Genomic DNA, 21652 nt, shown 5'->3' with positions numbered 1-21652 from the left:
AGATGTCTACAATAGCAAAATAAAGTACGTCATCTCCAAAAAGAAGAATTGAGTCCATCGCTTCAGATTCTTCATAAAAACATTTTCCCGATATACATCCAACAATTAATACCTCGATGACTGATGCTATGTTTGAGTTTCATAACACAAACTGAGCTCAATGGAATCTGACATTGCAACACAAAAATTTTACAAAATGCATTAAAAATCCAAATGCAAAAAAAATCTGAGAAATGCACATTAGCATAAAAAGAATTCCTGGTTTCCATCTAATAATTTCAGCTTTTTGGTTCACAAATGGATGCAGTACCTTTCTCCTTCACATAAATGTCATCACAGATGTGCAGATCCAAATGAGAAATGATTAAATGGTGAGACGTTTCCTTGACATCAAAGGCATTGAAGAGTTTGGCAAGAGCATCATTCTGATCAGCTGCTGCTGTAGCCTGTGTCGTTCTCACTTGTTGGGAAACAGGAACCAGAGTTGTACTCTACAAGGAAAGATATAGAATACAATACAGCACAGGAACAAGTCCTTTGGCCCTCCAATTGCTAATCCTTATCTAGACTCACTACTTATTACCCATGCATGGTATCTACAGACGAACTGAACGAGATGAGCGGGCACTATTGCGTTCAGATAATCGATTATTCGGTTAATCAATTAAATGCCATTCCTCTGGGGCTTGGAGTTTTTAAAGTCTGTTCCCCGTTCAGGTGGCAAGGCGGCATCACAGCACGCGAGACCCAGCCCCCAACACTGTCCCCAGAACCCTGTCCAATTCATGTCCAACACCCCCTCCCTCAAACCCCCTTCAACACCACCACCCCACCTGTCCTCGCCCCCAACTCTGTCGACCCCACCTCTCTGGGGCAGCCGGACTGTACACCAACCATACTGCTGCTGCTGCAGCTGCCTTTGCGGGGTAAGTTTCCAAACAGCATCCACACACACAGCCACAGTCCCACACACAACTTTTTGACAGGTTCCACCTTTGCCCTGTCCAGGACAATGTTGGAGAGATTATCTGGGGAAGGGGGGAGTGTAAGGTACACGCCTGTGTAGAACTCCATGGTAAGCGTGGGGAGAGAGAGAGAGAGAGAGAGGGAGGGCAGGAGGTCAGACATTTGGAGACGGTGCCTGTTTAACCACTGTAAATAAAATATGCGATGACTGTTGGAAACACGTCTTTGATGTAACGTTTCTATCGGGAGTTCGAGATCTCCTTCGGATAATCCAATTTTCGGATAATTGGCATTCAGATAATCAAGGTTCCTCTGTATTCGTTGGTTTGCCTCCCAATCATGTGTCAATCACGATAAGTCTTTAACATTGCTAACATTCCTTTTAAAGCAGCAGTATGTTACAGCTACTCATCACACTGTTTGAAAAAGGTTCCCAGCAGTTCTCCCCCTCTCATTTTGAACCTTTGCCTTCTTGTAGTTGGCCTTTCCACCCCATCTATACCTCTCAATTTTAGCCTTTATCAAGTTACCCCTAAGTTCCTGTTTTTCCTGTGAATATAATCTGAGTTTATCCCACCTCTCAAGACCAGGCAACATCTTGATAAACCTTCTCTTCACCCTCTCCAAAGTATCCACATCCTTCTGGTAGTGCAGTGACCAGAACTGTACAGGCCTAACAAAATTTTTGTGCAGCTGTAACCTTACTTGCCTTGGCTGAAGGCTGCAAACATGCTGTATGCCTTCTTGACTAACTATGAATTTTGCCACTTTCAGAACCCTGTGGACCTGTATGCCCAGATCCCTGTGTCAATGCTCCTAAGATTCTGCCATCTATTGTATAATTTGCATCTGAATTTGATCTTCCAAAATACATCACCCCACAATAGCTCTCATTAAACTCCATCTGCCATTGCTCTGCCCAAATGCACAGTAGGATATATATAGACTGTATCCTTTGACAATCCTCCTTACTATCTGCAACTCTACTGATCTTGATGTCATCTGCAGACCACAATCAGACCAACTGCATTTTCCTCCAGATTATTTATATATATTACAAACAACAAAGGTTCCAAGACCAATTCCTATGGAACACCACTACTTACTGATCTCTATTCCAAAAAGCACTCTTCCACCATTACTCCCTGGCCTCTATGACAAAGCCAGTCTTGTATCCATCTCGGCAGCTCATCCCAGATTCCATGAAACTCTACATTCTGTATTAGCCTATCATGTTGCATCTTAGCAAATGCCTTACCAAAGTCCACGGAGACAAAATCACTGCCCTTGTCTTAATCGTTCTTATCACCTCCTCAAAAAACTCAAACTGGTGATCCTTCCCTGACAAACCAATTCTGCCTATCACCAACAAGTCCATTCGCCTTCAAATGCGAATAAATCTTGTCTCTTCGTATCTTCTCCAATAGATTCCCCACTACTGGCATCTAGCTCACCAGCCTGCAATTCTTCGATTATCTCCATTTTCCCTTCTTAAACAAAACAACAACATTGGCCATTCTCCAGTCCTCTGGAATCTTACCAAAGCGATCTGTAAAAGCCCAGCTATTTCTTCCCTTAGTCCCACAATATCCAGGGACAGATCCCATCTATCTACCTTAATATATTTCAAGACACATAACACTTCCTCCTTCATTATGCTAACCCGCCTGAGAGTATTCACACACCTTTCCCTAACCTCAACATCCCTTACGTCCCTCACTCTGGTGACTACTGATGTAAAGCACTCACTAAGGATCTTGTCCATTTCCTCTGGCTCCACTCATACCCTTGCTCCTTTTTCCTTGAATGGGGCTACTCTTTTCCTAGCTACCCTCTTGCTCCTATCATGTATAAAATGCCTTGGGATTGTCCTTCACCCTGGTGTCCAAGGACACTTCGTAGCCCCTTTTAGCCCTAACTCCCTGTTTGAGCTCATTCCTACCTTCTCACTGTCCTTCAAGGTTTTTACTTGCCTAGACCTTAGTTTAAAAACAAGGAAGCATACCGAAGCTGATAATTTCCCTTGTCATCTAACATCCCCGAATCCTATCCTTCATTTTCACAGGAACATGCCTGTCCTGCACTCCTGATGAAGGGCTTTTGCCCGAAACGTTGATTTCGCTGCTCGTTGGATGCTGCCTGAACTGCTGTGCTCTTCCAGCAGCACTGATCCAGAATCTGCACTCTAATCAACTGGTCCTTACAAGACTCACATATGTCAAACGTGGGTTTACCCTCAAATAGCCATTCCCAATCCACATTGTCTAATTCTTGCCTAATTCAGTTATAACTGATCTTACTCCAACTTAACACCTTCATCAGAGGTCCACTCGTCCTTATCCAAAAGGATTCGAAAATTTACGGAATTATGGTCACTACTCCCAAAATGCTCACCCACTGAAGCTTTGATCACCTGGTCAGGCTTTATTTCCCAAGACCAGGTCCAATATGGCCCCTAACATATTGTTTCAAAATACCCTCCTGGGCACAGCTAATAAATTGCTCCATATCCAAACTCCCAGCACCATGGGAGTCCCAGTCAACAATCCTGTTATTTTCAAATCTTTCCAGAATCTGACTACATATCTCTTTATCTCCCACTGGCAGTTGGAGGTCTGTAGTACAAGCCCAACATTATGATTGCACCTTTCCTCTCGCTGAGCTCGAACAATAATGTTTCACTGCAAGATCCCAGCAGGATGTCCTTCCTCAACAGTGATATGCTCCATAACCAGTAATGCAACTCCTCCACCTCTTTTACTTCCTCCTTTGTCTCATTTAAAATATGGATATCCTGTAATGTCAAGCTGCCAATCCTGTCCCTCTTTCAATCAGGTCTCTGCAATAACAACATTATAAGTACGTCCATTAATCCGTTATACTTATTGCACTAAAGCAAATAGAGTCCAAGCCTCCAGTTCCGCTGAGCTCAGCAACCTCTCCCTGACTGCTCTTCCTCTGACCTATACTTGTCTTAGACTCAAACTCTTCCCCAGTTTCTACACTTACTGAGCTGCCTCGCTGGTTCCCACCTCCCTGCCACACTGAAGCCCCTCCAGTTGGGTTCAACTGTCCTTCTTGTAGAGGTCCCATCTTCCCTGGAAGGCATCCCAATAATCCACATATCTGAAGCCCTCACCCTGACACCAATTCTTCAGCAACGTGTTCAATTGTACTTTCTCTGTTCCTAGACTTGCTGGCATGGGGAGTAATCCAGAGATTACTACCCTAGAGTTTCCGCTTTTTAGTTAATTATCTAAAAATATATATATAATTATACGATTATGTTAATCCTGCCAATATAAATTTAGCTGAATAGATAGTTAGAATACTTTGTCAAACAATAACAAAATAAGTCATGGAATCTACATTAATTACATAAATTGGCATCACAGAATCATCTATTTTACCACCTGTTGCGATAATTTTCTTGTTTTAAGAAAGAATTGCTTCAAGCATAATAATATTAAAACCAAAGACAAATGGGAAAAGAAGGAATAGAAATAACTGAACAGAACTGAAGTAATTGCAAATGGTCTGATCAGAACAGGGTATTACTTTACGACTTTGTTCAACAGAAAACATTTGAAATGTGTGACTTTTGAGAGAAACAAAATCACAGCAACAAATTTCCTAACCATTCTATCCATGAAATTTGTTTTTATTCTTAATTCAACAATTTTAACCAGTTTTAAATTACTAACTAAAAAGACTTGACATTGTAACTGTAGTAAGTACCACATCTCCACACTTAGCTATTAATCATTAATGCTACTAAACATTATAGTCAAGCAATTTCATTGCCGTCTTCTTCAGACACAGTCAGCAGTTGCACTGTTTTGAGAAACAAACTGAATGAAAACATTAACTTAATATATTTTAACTTAGTTGGTAACTTAATTCTAGGAGTAAAGTAATGGCATTTATCTTGGGGCTCAGACAACTTACAAATCACCAGCACTTTATTATGTAAAAAGTGAGGTCTGCAGATGCTGGAGATCAGAGCTGAAAATGTGTTGCTGGTTAAAGCGCAGCAGGTCAGGCAGCATTCAAGGAACAGGAAATTCGATGTTTCGGGCATAAGCTTATGCCCGAAACGTCGAATTTCCTGTTCCTTGGATGCTGCCTGACCTGCTGCGCTTTAACCAGCAACACATTTTCAGCACCAGCACTTTATTCTCAGCTTTGGCAATTGGCAACCCTTAAAGGATTGAGTGCTTTGGTACACTCCTGGATATATGCAATGCTGTAAGTGATGCAGTTGGTTCCCAATATTGTTCAGTCATTAATATTTACAATATAAAAGATTCATCTTGAGCATTTGTCATTCTGCCATTGGTTTTCATTCAATGACATTAAAATTTAAACCTATAACATTTACAAGAAAGAAATGCAAATGACACACTCAAGGTCCCTGTCAGGCTTAAAGCCATTAAAAATGCACATGCTTAGGTTTTCACTGCTACTCCTACTAATGCACCAATCACAAGCCTTGGTCAGCAATTTATGTATGCTTAATACCATTTACATTTGCTACTGACGAATAAAGATCAAAAACAAAATAACTAAATACAGACCTGCGTTGGTTCAGAAGCCATACTCTTCCTTTGCTGTGCAGACTTTTCTATGGCTTCACTCAAAGATTTAGAATACTGTGCCATTGCCTTCAACTGAGAATCAGTCAAAACCCACAACAAGTCATCCAAAATAAGCACCAGCTTTGATGCCACCACATTACAATCCTTTAGCTGTTCAAATAAGAAAATAAAAACCATAAGTCTACAATTTCTGAGATCTGATGCATCAAGTTGCATCAAACACATTTCATTGAAAAATATGTTCCGAGCATCGACGAAGTAGGAAATATCAGGGACAAAAAAAGACAAGGATGAAAGTACGATTATACATTGTCACAAAGTCGTTTTATTAAAAAAACACTGATTTTCATATTTCATCATCTGATTTTAATATCCATAGACTAAAATGGCTTCAAAATGGTAAAACATAAAAACATAGAAAACAGGAGGACGGCACAAAGATGGGAGTGAAAGGCATTGGAAATTTTCATAACTTTTCATCTTAAATGCCACTGAACAGATAATCAAAAAGCCTGGGAACAACACAAGTGTGAAATCAGCAAAAATCTTGATTAATACTGTAATGCCCTCTGGCTGCAGGTGTAAACTTCAGCATTATACCAAGGCAAACAACCACTATCAAGTCTTTTCATACTATGAACGTCTTAGAGACGCATTTGCAAATATATCATGACAAATTTAGCCAGTTTTATTAGAGGGTTTGCGGTGTCTGATGAATTTAAACAGTAGCGTTACATTTAGATCACAGTCATGGAAACAGACGCTTTGATCCAACTTTCCCATACCAACCAAATACTCTGTATAAATCTAGCCTGATTTGCCAGGACTTGGCCCATATTCCTCTAAGCCCTTCCTATTCATATACCCATCCCAATGCCTTTTACATGCTGTAATTTACCACCTCTTCTGGCAGCTCATTTCATACACTTACCGTCCTCTGCTAGGAATCATTGCCCCTTAGGTCCCTTTTATACCTTTCCCTTCTCACCTTAAACCTGTGCCCTTAAGTTTTGGACTCTTCCACCCTGGGATAAAGACCATGCCTATTTAGCTTATCCATGGCCCTCATGATTTTATAAACTTCAATAAGGTCACCCTTCAGCCTCCGAAGCTCTAGAAAAGAAAATAGTCCCAGCCTATTCAGTCTCTCCCTATATCTCAAACCTCCCAATGTCCTCATAAATCTTTTCTGAACCTTATCAAGTTTCACAACATCCTTTCTATAGCCAGGGCAGGGGACACCAGAATTGCATGTTATACTCCAAAAGTCACTCAGTCACTTCAGTGCATTTCTTCACTATGCTGGAACAAATTACTGCAGATGCTGGAATCTGTACTGAACACAATAAATGCTGGAAATCACAGCAGGTCAGACAACATCCAAGATGAGACAGCAAGTTAACTTTTGCTCTGTAGACTCGAAACGTTAGCTTGCTCTCTCTCCATGGATGCTGTCTGGCCTGCTGTGATCTCCAGATTTGTTGTTTTCTTTACTATGCTGTTTTGGTGCTCTGTGTGCACAATATTGTATCATTATGACATTGATTTCTTTCTATCCACATAGAATTAAAAAATTACTCTTTTGTACCCTTCGCTTTAAGCTGACTTTCATCCTGGATTGGTTTGTGATGAGCCTCACTGGCGCACTCAGGATATCATGTTCATTGCTCTGGATAGCATCTGCCTCTATTCGGATCATCTGCCAAGTTATCTCCTTAAATGTCAGAACCTAAGAGGAAAGGAAAAATAATTTGTGAACTTGCAGAAGCAAACATCTGCATGTTTTTTAAGTAACAGGGTCCGGGAATACAACTGGCAAAAGCTGTGTAAAACAGAAAAACCACAGGCATTTTTAAAAAAAATGTTATACCATTGACCTTGTACTGACCTAGGAAATCCAAGTAGCCTATAATTTAAGAGGCACTTGTCACACGTGACTCTCTGAAGAGTCTTCAAGTACCACTGAGGGATAGAGAGCATATGTTAATTGTTGCACAGGATAAAAACAGAAAACAAGTCAGCTTAAGCCTGCAATAAAAATGTAGTGATGGAATTTTGGAATCAGGCACTCGTGTACTCCACTGAATTTTCAGTACATGAAAGCACAATTTCCATCAGCGCAAGTTATCATATAATAGTACATCAAATGTAGAAACAAGACTGTACTCATCATCCTATCAATCAGCACGATCTATTTAACTACTTCAATTTCGCAGGATAGACACCTATATGCAAACATAAGAAGAAAATGCCTCAGTGAGAAGTGGGTGATTTCAGGATGAAGTATGGCTGTGATATCTAGTAGTAAAGTTATCTACAAGAACTGCGCCTGGAGCCACACTTGAAGAAAAGACATCAGCTTCGAGCTAATACATTCCAACAGGGGGCAAAGTATTTTTTCAAGGGCTGTGTGTGTGATTTCATGAGCTACTTTTTCATTTTCAAAAGTTACTTGTTTGTTTTCAGAGGTTTCTTTCTCTGACAAATGCTTTATGAGAGGGTGTAATCATAGAAACATTGCTTACACTACCTGTTGATTTTGTTGGGGGGATTTCTTCTTCAGATAAATAGCACAAACACCACAAATGGCATACATAGATATATATAGTGGAATCTTTTAATTTGAAACCCATAAAAATGATGTTTCTGGTTAATTGTAAATAAAGCTTCTATCCACCATGCCATATTAATTCACCAAATCACTAAGTTATTGCATACCTTATATAAAAATAATGCAACAATAATACTGCTTTTCCAGGAATTATTTCTGCAAATAGGAAAAATGTAATTTATAAATAGCTTCCTGAAAACATTTATAAAAATTGAATGCAGGATGCTGGCTGTTAGCTAGGGAAACAAATTACTGATTATTTATCTTTAAGAATTCTGCACCTGTACATATAAAATATATTTAAGGTGCAGTTACCCTATTGCCTCCTTGGTACAGAAAGTTAGTTTGTGTTCGCTCAGCATGTTGATAAGGGATTACAAAATAAGTAAGGTCAGTAACAGATAAAGTTATGCAAAGCATAAAGTACTGACCCAATTCTTAGTGAATGAAATGATATTTGGGCCTGGCACTCTGCTCCTCTTGATAACCAGCTGACACTCGCCCTCCCAGTTTGCACCCAGGCTTACCCCTCTGCTCCAGACTCGTGAATCTCTGCTGTATGGTGGTCTCAGGACTAGCTCAAGTTACTCATCCATCACATCTGGTCACAGGTTAACATAATCTTGCCCTTGCTGCTTCTCCAACTACAAATTCTCTGCGTAGGAGCAGCAAGAGTGCAATGGAGGGAATTTCTGTTGTATTCCAGGATGAATCATGCAAAAATTAATTAACTTAAACAATGCTTTTATGTTTATGGTCAGTGCTTTGAATGCATGGAAAATCAGCACCCACCCCAAATTTGAGTTCCTTTGATGAGGCAATAGAGAGAGTTGATGAGATTAATGCTGTTGGAGTGGCATATATGGACTGCCAAATGACATTTGATAAAATGTGGCACAAAATGATGAGGGAGCAAGTTAGAGCTCATGGATTAAAAACGAACAACAACAGATGGAATATGAAATTAGTTGATTGACAGGCAAAGTTCTCTCTAAGCTGCATAGCCACACAGAGGTTTGCTAATTCACTGACACATGGCTCAGGAAGCTGCTGCCACACACACACAGACACACCACGGAAATCTTTGTAGCTACAGGGAAAATTACAGGCAAGGTAGGTGATACAGAGAACACTGCAGTGAAGAGTGGTTTATCCAGCCAATGATGGTATAAAGTGGAGTTCCTCATGGGTTCATGTTAGGACCTCTGCTCTTCCCATCGCACACCAGTAATGATTTCCTACAACCTCTTTGTCAGGTGAAGATACAAAAGCCTGAACAAACTCGCGAACACAAGCACCAGCAGGTTCACGAACAGCTTGTTCTCAGCCATTATCAGACTGATAAATGGACTCTGTAGCCTCAAATCATGCTGATGTCACCTAGCACACACCCTGTTCAAGGTAAACTGTATGCCTCTAAGTCTTTTTGATCTGTACATCCTTGCTTACTGTGACCTGCTTGTACTGCTTGTAGACAAAGCTTTTCACTGTACCGCAGTACATGTGACAACAAAAAAAACCAATCAAGCGTATTTTACACAGGTGCACAGAGCAAAATTTACAGATTACATGAAACATAGAAGTTTTGTACAGCATGTGGAAGGAAGAGTAGAACTGTAAAGGACAGAGATATAGATTGGTTGAATGGAAGATCAATGGTGGATGAAATTCAATGCAGAGAGATGTGAAGTGATTCACTTTGGTAAGAAAAAAGCAAATATACAAAACAAAGGGTGTAATTCTAAACAGGGTATGGAAGAGGAGGGACCTGGATGTAAATATGCATATATCACTGAAGATGGCAGGATAGGATGAGAACGCATCCTGTGTAAACATGGTCATACAAGGGAGTTACGCTCAACACGTATGAAAAAATTGTTCAGCCTCCAGCTTGAGTCCTGAATCCAGCTCGAGGGCAACACACTTTAATGAAGAAAGGGAAGGTCTGAAGTGTGTGTGGATCAAAGAAACCCAAGAATGGTTGCAGATGAAGAACTTCAGTTACATAAAGAAGATGGTAAAATTGAGACCGTTCTTCCTGGAGAAGTGAAAGTGGGAGAATATTTGATAGCGGCATTCAAAATCAAAAGGGATCTGAACAAAGTAGACAGTGAGAAATGGTTCCTGTCAGTGGAAGGTTCGTAAAACAGTTGCAAAAAGAGAAATGACATCCTGAGGAAAAACGTTTTGACACATTGAAGCATTACGTTATAAGTGGGTGGACACAACTTTAATTGAGGTACTCAAAGGGAATTCAATCAATATCAGTAAAGAGAAACGTAAATAGCTATGTGAAGAAACAGGGAAATGGCACAAGGTGAATTGATCTTAAATGAATGCTGAAGTTAAAAATTACATAACACCAGGTTATAGTCCAACAGGTTCATCTGGAAGCACTAGCTTTCGAAGCTCTGCTCCTTCATCAGATGGTTGTGAAATACAAGTTCATAAGACACAGGTCCCGTTGTATCAGGCAATGGGACCCTATGCGAGAACCTCTCTGGCTTTGTCGAAGGCACTTTTAAACCCATTGTACAGGGGACCCTCCAGCTTCTGTCGCGACACTACAGATTTCTTACCCATGGACCAGTCAAACAGGAACATTCCTCGTCACAATGGACATGTCAGCACGCTACACCAGCATTCCCTACAATTATGGCATCACGGCAACTGCCTCAATATTCAATACCAACAACTGCCAATCTCCAAGCATTGTCCTACAACTCATCCACTTCATCGTTGACCACATTTTCACCTTTAACAACTAGTTCTTCATCCAAACACACGGAACAACCAGAAGGACCAAATGTGCACTCCAATATGCCAACATTTTCATGCACAGGTTCAAACAAGACTTCTTTTCTGCACAGGACCTCCAACCAACACTATACACCAGATATATTGACGACATTTTCTTCCTCTGGATCCATGGCAAGGAGTCACTGAAACAACTACACAGTGATATCAACGAGTTTCATTCCACTATCAGACTTACCATGGAATACTCTTTAATAGCTGTCTCGTTCTTGGACACATGCATCTCCATCAAGGATGGACACCTTAGCACCTCACTCTACTGCAAACCCATAGATAACCTCACGGTACTACACTTCTCTAGCTTCCACCCGAAACTAAAACAGCTATCTCCTACAGATAAGCCCTATGCATATACAGGATCTGTTCAGGTGAGGAGGAATGTGATGGACACCTGAAATTGCTCAAGGACGCCTTCATAAGAACAGGGTACGATGCTCAACTCATCGAATGCCAGTTCCGATGTGCCATAGCAGGAAACTGTAATGACCTCCTCAGAAGACAGACACTAGCTGCGATCGAAAGGCTACCTTTCATTGTCCAGTATTTCCTGGGAGCTGAAAAACCACTCCACATTCTTCGCAGCCTGCTGCACATTATCGTCAAGACCTTCCACACATCTCACCTTTAAACAACCAACCAACAAACCTCAAATAGATCATTGTTCACAGCAAACTGCCCAGCCTTCAGGACAACATTGACCACAACACCGTACAACCCTGTCATGGCAACCGCTACAAGACGTGTTAGAGTGTTGACACGGATACCACCATTACACTTGGTGACATCTCCCACTATGTACGCAGCAGGTACCTATGTGACTTGGCTAACATTGTCTCTCACATACGCTGCAAGCAAGGATGCCCTGAGAAATGGTACATTGGTGAGAGATGGTACATTGGTGAGATCAAGCAGAGACTACGACAATGGATTAATGGTCACTGCGCAACAATCACCAGGCAGGAGTGTTCCCTCCCAGTAAGGCAACACTTCAGCAGTCTGGGACATTCAGCCTTTGACTTTTGGGTGACCATCCTCCAAGGCAGATTTCAGGACAAACAACAACGAAAAGTGGCTGATAGCCAAGTTCAGTACACATGAGAATGGCCTCAACCAGAACTTGGGTTTCATGTCACACTACAGGTGATTTCACTGCATTATACATATGCGCATGCACACTCATACGCACACACTGACGCATAGCCTCTTTCATATACATATACATGCACACCCCGCACTCTCACCCACGCATGTAAAAGCTTATGCCTTATCTCTCTCTCTCTCTCTCACTCACTCACACACACACAGTCTCTCCTATACGCACGCATGTAAAAGTTTATGGGGTGAATTTGTATTTGCAAAATTTCATTTTATTTTTTGCTCAAAAACTGCATGAATCCATGTCAGATTCTATATGTCCCACCTTAGAAATAGAACCACTCTCAAAGTTGGGACATAGACAGACTTTAACCTCATACCTTTAAGGCATTGTCTGGGTTGTGGTGACACCTATTGTTAAAAAAGCTATTTTGAGAATGTAACTTAAAAGGAGTTCTGAGATTTACATATTAAAGAACTGAAACTAGCATGTACCATTCTGAAAGATGAAAGACTTATTCTGAATTTGTTTAATATATCATTACACATTAAGACACTGTCCCTCTTTTGCTATAAATTATGTCCTATGGTCTTATACTCCACAACCACCTGAAGACATGGTGCTTTGAAAGCTAGTGCTTCCAAATAAAACTGTTGGCCTATGACCTGGTGCTGTGTGATTTCTAACTTTCTCCATCCCAGCTCACCAAAGACACCTCCAAATTAATGAGTGTCAGCATAGACATGACAGGCTACTGGGCTGTAATTCTTTGATACGGTCACTTATCAATGAGTAGACAAAGTGTCTCTCAGACGTTTCTGCTTTCCTGTGCAGCAGACAAGCCAATATAGAATCACTGCAAACATACCTTTCCAGATTAACCAGTACTTAGATAGTTAGGCTTCTTCAGCAAAGACTTGCCTTGTGGCAGACTACTTTGTGATTATGGAACTCGCACTCTGAATCTGAGGAAGTGGTTCAGAAAGTTTATGACAGACACTTACCTCCAATTACACAAGTTATCACTTCACTGCAGGATTCTGGGCCCATATATTTAAACATTCTTAGTATTTCTGCACATAACAGAATTCAAATTTGTAATTTTAAAAATGAAACTTAAAGTTTTGATAATCACCCAAATATATGCAAGTTTCAATTACATTTCAAAATACACAAAGAAGCAGTAAGGAAGAATAACACAAAGAAATTTGTTTTACCTCCCCACGCTGAGGATCTTGAATTCGGGTAAAGCGAAGGTCACTTTGCTGCCAGCTTGTATTTACACTGTGTATTTGTAGCTGAGACAATTCAAAAGATGCATTGAAAGCTTTTGCTTTGATTTTGATAACGATGGAACTCACAGAAAGAGAGATGCCTTCTACAACTTTTTCAGCAAAGCCATACTCACTAGAAAAGAATAAGATTATCAAGTAATTAACTGCAGAAATATACTCACATTATACTTCAGATTTCAATTTTGAATAACCAATTCTTCACCTTTTTCTTCACACAACAATCACCAGCCAGAAGCATTCTCTTCTAGTCAGAGAACACTTCAGCGGTCTGGGACGTCTGACCTCGGACCTTTGGGAGACAATGCTCCAAGACAGACTTTGGGACAGGCAAGAATGCAAAGTGGCTGATCAGAGGTGATAGCCAAGTTCGGTACCCATGGGGATGGCCTCAACAAGTACCTTGACTTCATGTCACACTACAGGTGACCCCACTGCACTACACACACCTACAGACCCATACACACACTCATACATAAGCTCTCTCCCTCAAATGCTCACACATACGCACCCACACTCTCACAGACTTATAACCCTTTACAGTCTCTCTCTCACACACACACACACACACACACACACACACACACACACACACACACACACACCCCTGTCCCCCACTCACATGCACATAAAAGTTTGTGGGGTGCATTTGTACTTGCAGAATCACATCTTATTTTACTCAAAAACTGCATGAACCCATATAAGATTCTGTAATCCTTTTTTAGAAATAGAATCAGTCTGAACATAGGTGCACAGACAGCCTCACACGGGGCACCTCACACCTTCAATGCATTATCTGAACTGACATGGCACCTATTGTTAAAGTTCACTTGAGAATGTAACTTGAACAAAGATTCTGGGATTTACACATGAAAGAACTGAAACCAACATTGTCATTCTATAAGTTGAGAGACTTAAACAATCCAAGTCTTTTTCAATATATAATTTCAGTTGCATCACACTATAAGACACAGAATTTATGGAAAAAAATTGACAATCTCATACTCCATAACTACCAAATGAAGGAGCAGCACTCCAAAAGCAAGTGCTTCCAAATAAACCTGTTGGACTATTACCTGGTGTTATGTGATTTTTAACTTGACTTTTCTATGTACGAAAACATACAATCACCAATTAATGACAAATAAAATTATGATCAGTGTTCCTTTGCAACAAATTTAAACTTGAAAAAAAATCTCAATTTGGAATAAATTAAAATAAATATACTGCATCCTAGGTACATCTGTAAACCATTTTCATAAACAATTTTAGGTTTTGACATGGCTTACCTTTGACCTGAAGCTGTTGCTATAGGAGAAGGTCCATTAGGAGGCCGAGGCTCCTCACAAGTTCTCATTTCCATTTCTACCTTATCTAAATACTAGGTGAAGACAGCAAGAAAAAAATAGACCTGATTAAAGTAATTGTCTTGATATCTCAAATGATACACAAGTCAATTCCAAACTGAGCCAGCTTTGGAATTGTAGCTCCTCTTACACCTCTGCTTCTTAAAATAGCAATTTATTTTGGATTACAGTTGCACAATGAGCACAAGCACATGGAGTCTCACCCAAGTGGCCATTCACCCTGGATAATTCTTGATATAAGCAAGCTCCACAGCCAAAAGTCATTTACCAGTATTTATATACACACACCTTGAGCAGTGATCAGTAAATAACAATTATGAACAGCAACTCAAATTTCTTTCCCCTTCCTCAAAATCCAGGGATACTCAAGTCGAATCATTTTCCACTAAAGCACCAGAGAAGATCGGAAAATACTGCACAGTCCAGGAAACAAACTTCCAGTTTAAACTGGTCAGTGTGCTCTTGGGCAGGAGAGATTACATTTTAAATGACTAACAATATTGATGATGCCACAATGTCTCAGATCACATGTGGTACATGCATTCCTAAGTAGAAAAGAATTTTATTTATGAACCAAAAACAAAAATCAAGTAATTGGATTGAAAGCAATGCAGAAAATTATCCAATCCATAGCTTTGGAGTGCATGTAACCCAAGAAATTGAAAGGTTAAAGAATCATAGAATTGTATAGCTCAGGGCCATTGTGCCTGTGCAACATGAAAGAGTTATTTCAATTCATCCCACTCCACTAGGACTCTTCCTACAACCCCAAACATTTTACCTTTTCAAGCATAAGCCCAACCTCATAGGTTATGGCTCACAGGTCAGTAGTTATATGCAAGTGGTCTCCATCAATATTTAACCCTTCTGCCAAGTCAATACACAGAACATAAGAAACATAAAAACGAGGAGGAGGAGTAGGTCATTTGGCCCTTCGAGCCTCCACCGCCATTCAATAGGATAATGGCTGATCTTTTGGTGGCCACAGTTCCACTTGCATGCCCACTCACCAGAGCTCTTAATTCCTTCATTGTTCAAAAAAAACTATCTTAGCTCTAAAAACATTTACTGAAGTAACTTCAATTACTTCGCTGAGCAGGGAATTCCACAACCCTTTGAGTGAAGAAGTTCCTTCTCAATTCAGTCCTAAATCTGCTCCCCTTAATTTTGAGGCTATGCCCTTTTGTCCCAGTTTCACCTGCCAGTGGAAACATCTCTACGTCTATCTTATCTATCCCCTTTATAACTTTGTTTCTATAAGATCCCCCTTCATTCTTCTATATTCCAATGAATATAATCCTAGTTTACTCAGTCTGTCATCATGAGCCTACCCGTCAACTCCGGAATCAATGTAGTGAACCCCGTCTGCAGCCCCTCTAGTGCCAATACATCCTTTTTCAGGTACAGATCAATGTTTATTCACTTTTGTTGCGCATTTTCAATTTCACTTCAACAGTGACTGAACCCTGCATTTTGCTGACTGTAACAAGTTCTCTTTTATGGGAAAAGCACAGAGTCACTGTGTAAAGCAAGCACAGCAATACCCATGCCGTTCAAGGAAGCTTTGTCGGTCACTTTAGAGAGCTATTCTGAGTCAACCCATATGGGGTTTAAGTGACACACTGACAAGAATATTAAGAACAGAATACATCCTTTCTGAAAAGACATTTGCTTTCCCTAAAAGCAAAATATTGCAGACGCTGAAAGCTAAAACAAACTCAAAATGCTGGAGAAACCCAGTAAATCTGGCATTTGTGGCAAATACAAATATAGTTAATAGTTTACATCTTAAATGACACTTCTGCAGAACTGAATTTTTTCTGTTCTGGAGAGGAGTCATATTGTATTTGAAATGTTAACTGTTTCTCTCTCCACAGATACTACCTGAATTGCTGAGATTCTATCAGCATTTCGTGTGTTTATTGTGTTCGAGAAGTGATTGGGCTTTTATAACAAACGAACTGCTTCAACGTCATTTGTGAGGGAACCCAGATTTTATTCTCCGTGAACAGAATTCGAATTCCCAAGTCACCAGGGCAAATTGGGAATTCTTGCTTTCTCAACTGCAACCCATAGCTCCAAGAACCTTAGGTGTATGGAAAAGTTAAATTTGAAGCAATATTTTGATATGCCAGGACAGCAACATAAGAGATTGAATAGACATTAGATGTTTTCTGTACTGAAGACGGCAATCTACAGCTGCGCTACATTACCAAAGGTGAGCCTTAGGGACCAGAATACTACCCTTACTTAAAGTACACGTCAAATGTGATAATAGGCCAATGGGACAATCAGTGGCAGATGGAGTTTAATTTCTATGAATGCGAGGTGTTGCATTTTGGTAAATGCAAACCACGGCAGGACTTATATAGTAAATGGTAGGGCAGGAATTCTTGCTGAACAAAGAGACCTAGGGGTACAGGTGCACAATGCCTTGAAAGTAGAGTTGCAGGGTAGGCAGGGTGGTGAAGACAGTCTTTGGCATGCTTGAACATTTGAGTACAGGAGTTGTGATGTCATGTTGCAACTGTACAGGGCATTGGTGAGGCCAATTTTAGAATACTGCATAAAATTCTGGTCTCCCTTCTAAAGGAAGGACATCGATAAGCTTGAGAGGAAGCAGCAAAGACTCAAGGATGTTACCAGGACTGGGTGAACAGGCTAGGGCTTTTTCCGCCCCCGAGTGTCAGAGTCTAAGGGGTGACCTTATCAAAGTCTATAAAATCATGAGGGGTATGGATAGGATAAATAGCCAAGGTCCAAAACTAGAGGGCATAGATACTTCCTGCCTTCTAACTATAGCTTAAATCAGGAGATGAAACGAAGAGAGGAACCTAGTAAAATTACAATCACCAGATCAGAGCTACTGAGCAAAATGAGGGGAGCAGCTGTGTGAAAAATCCCTGTGTCCAGGGAACTTTATCCTAAAGTCTTAAAAAGAATCTGCCAAAGGTGGAGTAATGTTGTTGTTCAGTTTCCAAAACACATTAGATTATGGAAAAATTCTACCAGATTAGAAAGAAGCAAATGTAACCCTTTTAATGTAGGAGGAAAGAAGGCAGAAACCACAAAACTATAGGCCAGTTAGCTTGACTATTATCACAGGAAAGATGTTGGAATCAACCATTGAGATGGTGAGAACTGAGCAGTAAGAAAAATTCAACTTAATTAGGAAAACTTTGTTTTTGAAGAGAGATCATGTTTAACCAATCCATTGGAGTTCTTTGTAAAAGAGGAACATTGTGCTGTGGATCAAAGAAGTGTGATGATGTATTGTACTTTGATTTCCAGAAGGCATTTGACAAGGCGCAACATAAAACATTATTGTGCAATATTGAAGTAAATAGGAGGTAATATTCTAGCAAGGATTTAAGATTAGCAGATTGATTGGCTGGTTGGCAGAATGCAAAGTGCCATTTTCAGATTGGCAAGACGTAACAATTAGAGACCTGCAAGTTAGTGCCTTAGCTTTTTACAAGTTATATCAATGACTTAGGTGACAGTAGCTAAATTTTCACATGATGGCAAGATAAGTTGGAGAGCATATTGTTAAAATTATATTATTAGGAAGTTGAAGACAGACATAGAAATGCTGAATGGGTGGATAAAATATGGCAGATGAAGCATAAGGTGACAAAATTTAAAATTTTTCAAGGAGAATTTGAATTGTGAATCTAAAACTGTTGGGAGTTTCTAAGAGTGAGAGGCATCCTCATCAAAAGATGTGAAATTCAGTAACAGCATAATAAGATAGTTGCTACCGAGTTTTGAGAAGATTTGTAGCTCAGGTTGAGGTTCTGGATGCAGGTTTGCACGCTGAGCTGGAAGGTTCATTTTCAGACATTTCGTCACCATACTAGGTAAATCTTAGGTAACATCTTCAATGAGCCTTCAGATGAAGTACTGGTGGTGTTGCCGCTTTCTATTTATGAGTTTCCGTGGGTTGGTGACGTCATTTCCCATGGTGACATGATTTTCTCAGGGGATGGTAAATGGGATTCAAATGCTTGTCGATCGTGTTCCAGTTGGAATGCCATGCTTCGAGAAATTCGAAGTGGTGTCCTTCCTCATTCGTATGTAAGGATACTAGTGAGAGTGGGTCATGTCTTTTTGTGGCTAGTTGATGTTCATGTATCCTGGTTTTTTTAAGTAAGATAGTTGCTAGGAGCAGGATTCCCTTGGCTGGGAGACCTGGGACTAGAGTTTACAGTATCAACATAGGGGACCAGTCAGAAATTGGGTTCTATAGAATCAGATGACTTAAGGATACTGCGGAGGCAGAAGATTGCTGTAATGTTGCAGCAGGTTCAGAAGGCCAAATTCCTGACCTGGTTTCAATGTCGCTATTTCTTCTGTTCTGCCAGAAATTAGATCACAACTAATTTTGTTCATATTTAATAATAAATATAAGAACTTACCAGGCATATAGGGTGAGTCTTTAATTTAGTCCAGTGTATCTGCAAGAAACACAAAATAAGGCATTTAGTAAAGCATTCAATTTCTCCAACTGGACAATTGTTTCAAATCATAAACAGAAATGACTGCAGCCTCAATGCAGAGCATTAACCAGCACACAACCATGGTGATAAGAACTTGTTACAGAAATTTTAATCAACCTGATCAGTCACCTCTGGTGACTTGAACCCAGACCTCTGGCTCAGAGGCAGGGACATTATCACTGCACCAAAAGACCCTCCAGAAATCATACCTAGAAAGAATTTTACCACTGAACCACCAATAAAAGCTTTATAAAGACAACATTGTTCATACAATGTAGGCTAGTTAAGGTATCTTATCTGTTTCCTCTTTAAAAGAGTAATAATGTCAGTCACCATTGTACCAGCATTTTTTAAAAACTTGTTTAGCCAATACAGCCCTGTTTCTGCAATTTATGCTATTAGATACTTTGGAAGCTGACATTTAAAGGATACCAAATATTAAATTAAATTGTTAGAAAATTGAAGTAAAAATCTATACAAACAGGACCTAAAATGGAACAAGTACCTGTGGAGATTTTAGTTTGATATGTTGCACTTGAGTAAACTTTATCCTTGCATTAGCTTTGTCATTGTTTATTTTAGCAATGTGTAATCTGGGAGCAACAGGTTGATAACTTAATACACAGATTTTACACTAAGCATATGCAGAACAAGGGTCTCATGGTTGTAAAAGAAAACAATACCAAATTCTATTCATCACTGATGCACCTTTTTTTGTCTTAAAGCTCAAATTTCCAGCTTGATGAGAGCATACAGGTCTCTGCCATCCATCTCACTACTTGCTCAGTGGTAGCATTTTCATTTGAAAGTTGGAAAATGAGTTTAGGTTTTTTTCAAGAGATAAGAATAATCTTGGGTGGAACATCACTATGTCTGAAAAGGTACTGCACTGTTGAGACATGTTCTTTCAAATGAGATGCTAAGCCAACTTCTCAAGTGAACTTGAATATTTGAAGATCAGGGGAACTAATGTGCAAGCCAACTTTTAGCCATTACTCTTATTGCTCTTTGTGGGACCCTAGTAAATAATTTGGATCCTGCGAGTCTTGTACCATACTTCAAAAGTGCTTCAATAATTTGAAAATGCTTTGGGACTCAATACTGAGCTCATAACTGGAGATAAAAAGGAAACCCTGACAGCTCGAGGTAGTGTAGCAATTTCCCTGACTGTAAGGCAGGAGCTCTAGGTTCAATTCCCACCTGCTCCAGAGGCATATTATAGTATATATGAATAGGTTGTTTAAATATATCTTTAAAGGAAATTCGCTCATTCCTGTTCCACTTCATATGTAAAAAGTACATCAATATAATGAAATTCTTTGAGAATATTTCTTAAATGTGATAATTTAAGTAACAATATAATATTCATTGCATTAAGTATTTGGGTGCACTTTTAGCAGGACTGATCTTTAAAATGGAAACTCAAGGTCAATGCAAACATTACAAACAGTGAGGCAATACATTAAGTAATAGGGCATAAAAGAGAGAAATCATCACCAGAAAACAGTGATCAGTGATTTGCTCCATGAACTATCTTGGGGCCTCTGTCAATCATTTGGAAAACTGATTAATTTATGTGGCATGTCCACATCACAAAGATTAACAACTTGAATGATGTTAAAAACAGGCAAAGGTGATTATGACATCAGTTTTGGCAAACAAAGTTTTAGGTTCTCAACAGGTTTTCATAATTGGATATTACTAAACTGGAGATACTTCTGAAAAATATATTCTGTTGAAGGCATTTTTCTTGCAGTCAGAATACTTTGACATTCTTGCAATTCAAAGAAAAATTAATAAACTTACATTGGATTCTGATTGGCGAAGATATTGCTGTAGACAATGCAAACATAAATGACAGTAGTCAATTAACTGCCAAGGTTTCTTTAACTTTTTAAAAGAAAGCAGATTGAGTCATATTGGTCTAGACATTGCTCTCAGCAATGAACCAGAGAATCGCTGTCACCTATTTTATTGCATTCAAACATGTTCTTGCATGTTCCTTCTGTCTGCAAAGAAACTGGGCCCTATGTATTAATACCAGCTTCCAGTACATACAAATCCACCACTATGCGAGCTTGACTGACAATCCTAAATTAGTTATCAGAAAATTCTGATATCATCAAGATGATGTCGAAAATGCTGTCCAATTACAAAATCACAACTAAATGTTGAACACTGCTTTCAGCATTTTGTGTGGACTGGTTGAGTACGATCAATATTCCACTAGTTGCAAACAATTGAAGGGATATCCCTCCATTCTTCTGGTAGATATGGCCTATAAACCTAACATCTCATCAGCACTGAAATTCATATGCCACATGATTCACTTGTGAGATGGGCACAATGTTTTTTTTCAGCAGAGAAGCATCCTCTGAAGGTTGAGCATCACTCATGTTGCTACTG

At 39.7% G+C, this 21652-nt stretch overlaps 1 protein-coding gene across 3 annotated transcripts in view; it reads right to left on the bottom strand.

Annotated features, from left to right (window-relative positions):
• The window catches only part of bltp3b (bridge-like lipid transfer protein family member 3B), a 143547-nt gene that overhangs the window by 70197 nt on the left and 51698 nt on the right, over positions 1-21652 (bottom strand). For all 3 annotated transcript variants that reach the window (XM_060842909.1, XM_060842906.1, XM_060842907.1), the window contains 6 exons: positions 19166-19204; positions 14670-14761; positions 13306-13495; positions 7153-7293; positions 5544-5714; positions 311-491 (listed from right to left, as the gene is read on the bottom strand). In XM_060842909.1, coding sequence (XP_060698892.1) covers positions 311-491; positions 5544-5714; positions 7153-7293; positions 13306-13495; positions 14670-14761; positions 19166-19204 — 814 coding nt within the window. The remainder of the gene's footprint in view (positions 1-310; positions 492-5543; positions 5715-7152; positions 7294-13305; positions 13496-14669; positions 14762-19165; positions 19205-21652) is intronic.

This window comes from Hemiscyllium ocellatum, chromosome 23 (genome assembly GCF_020745735.1).
Source record: "Hemiscyllium ocellatum isolate sHemOce1 chromosome 23, sHemOce1.pat.X.cur, whole genome shotgun sequence".
Taxonomy (NCBI): Eukaryota; Metazoa; Chordata; class Chondrichthyes; order Orectolobiformes; family Hemiscylliidae; genus Hemiscyllium; species Hemiscyllium ocellatum.
This window is presented reverse-complemented; position numbering and strand designations above follow the sequence as displayed.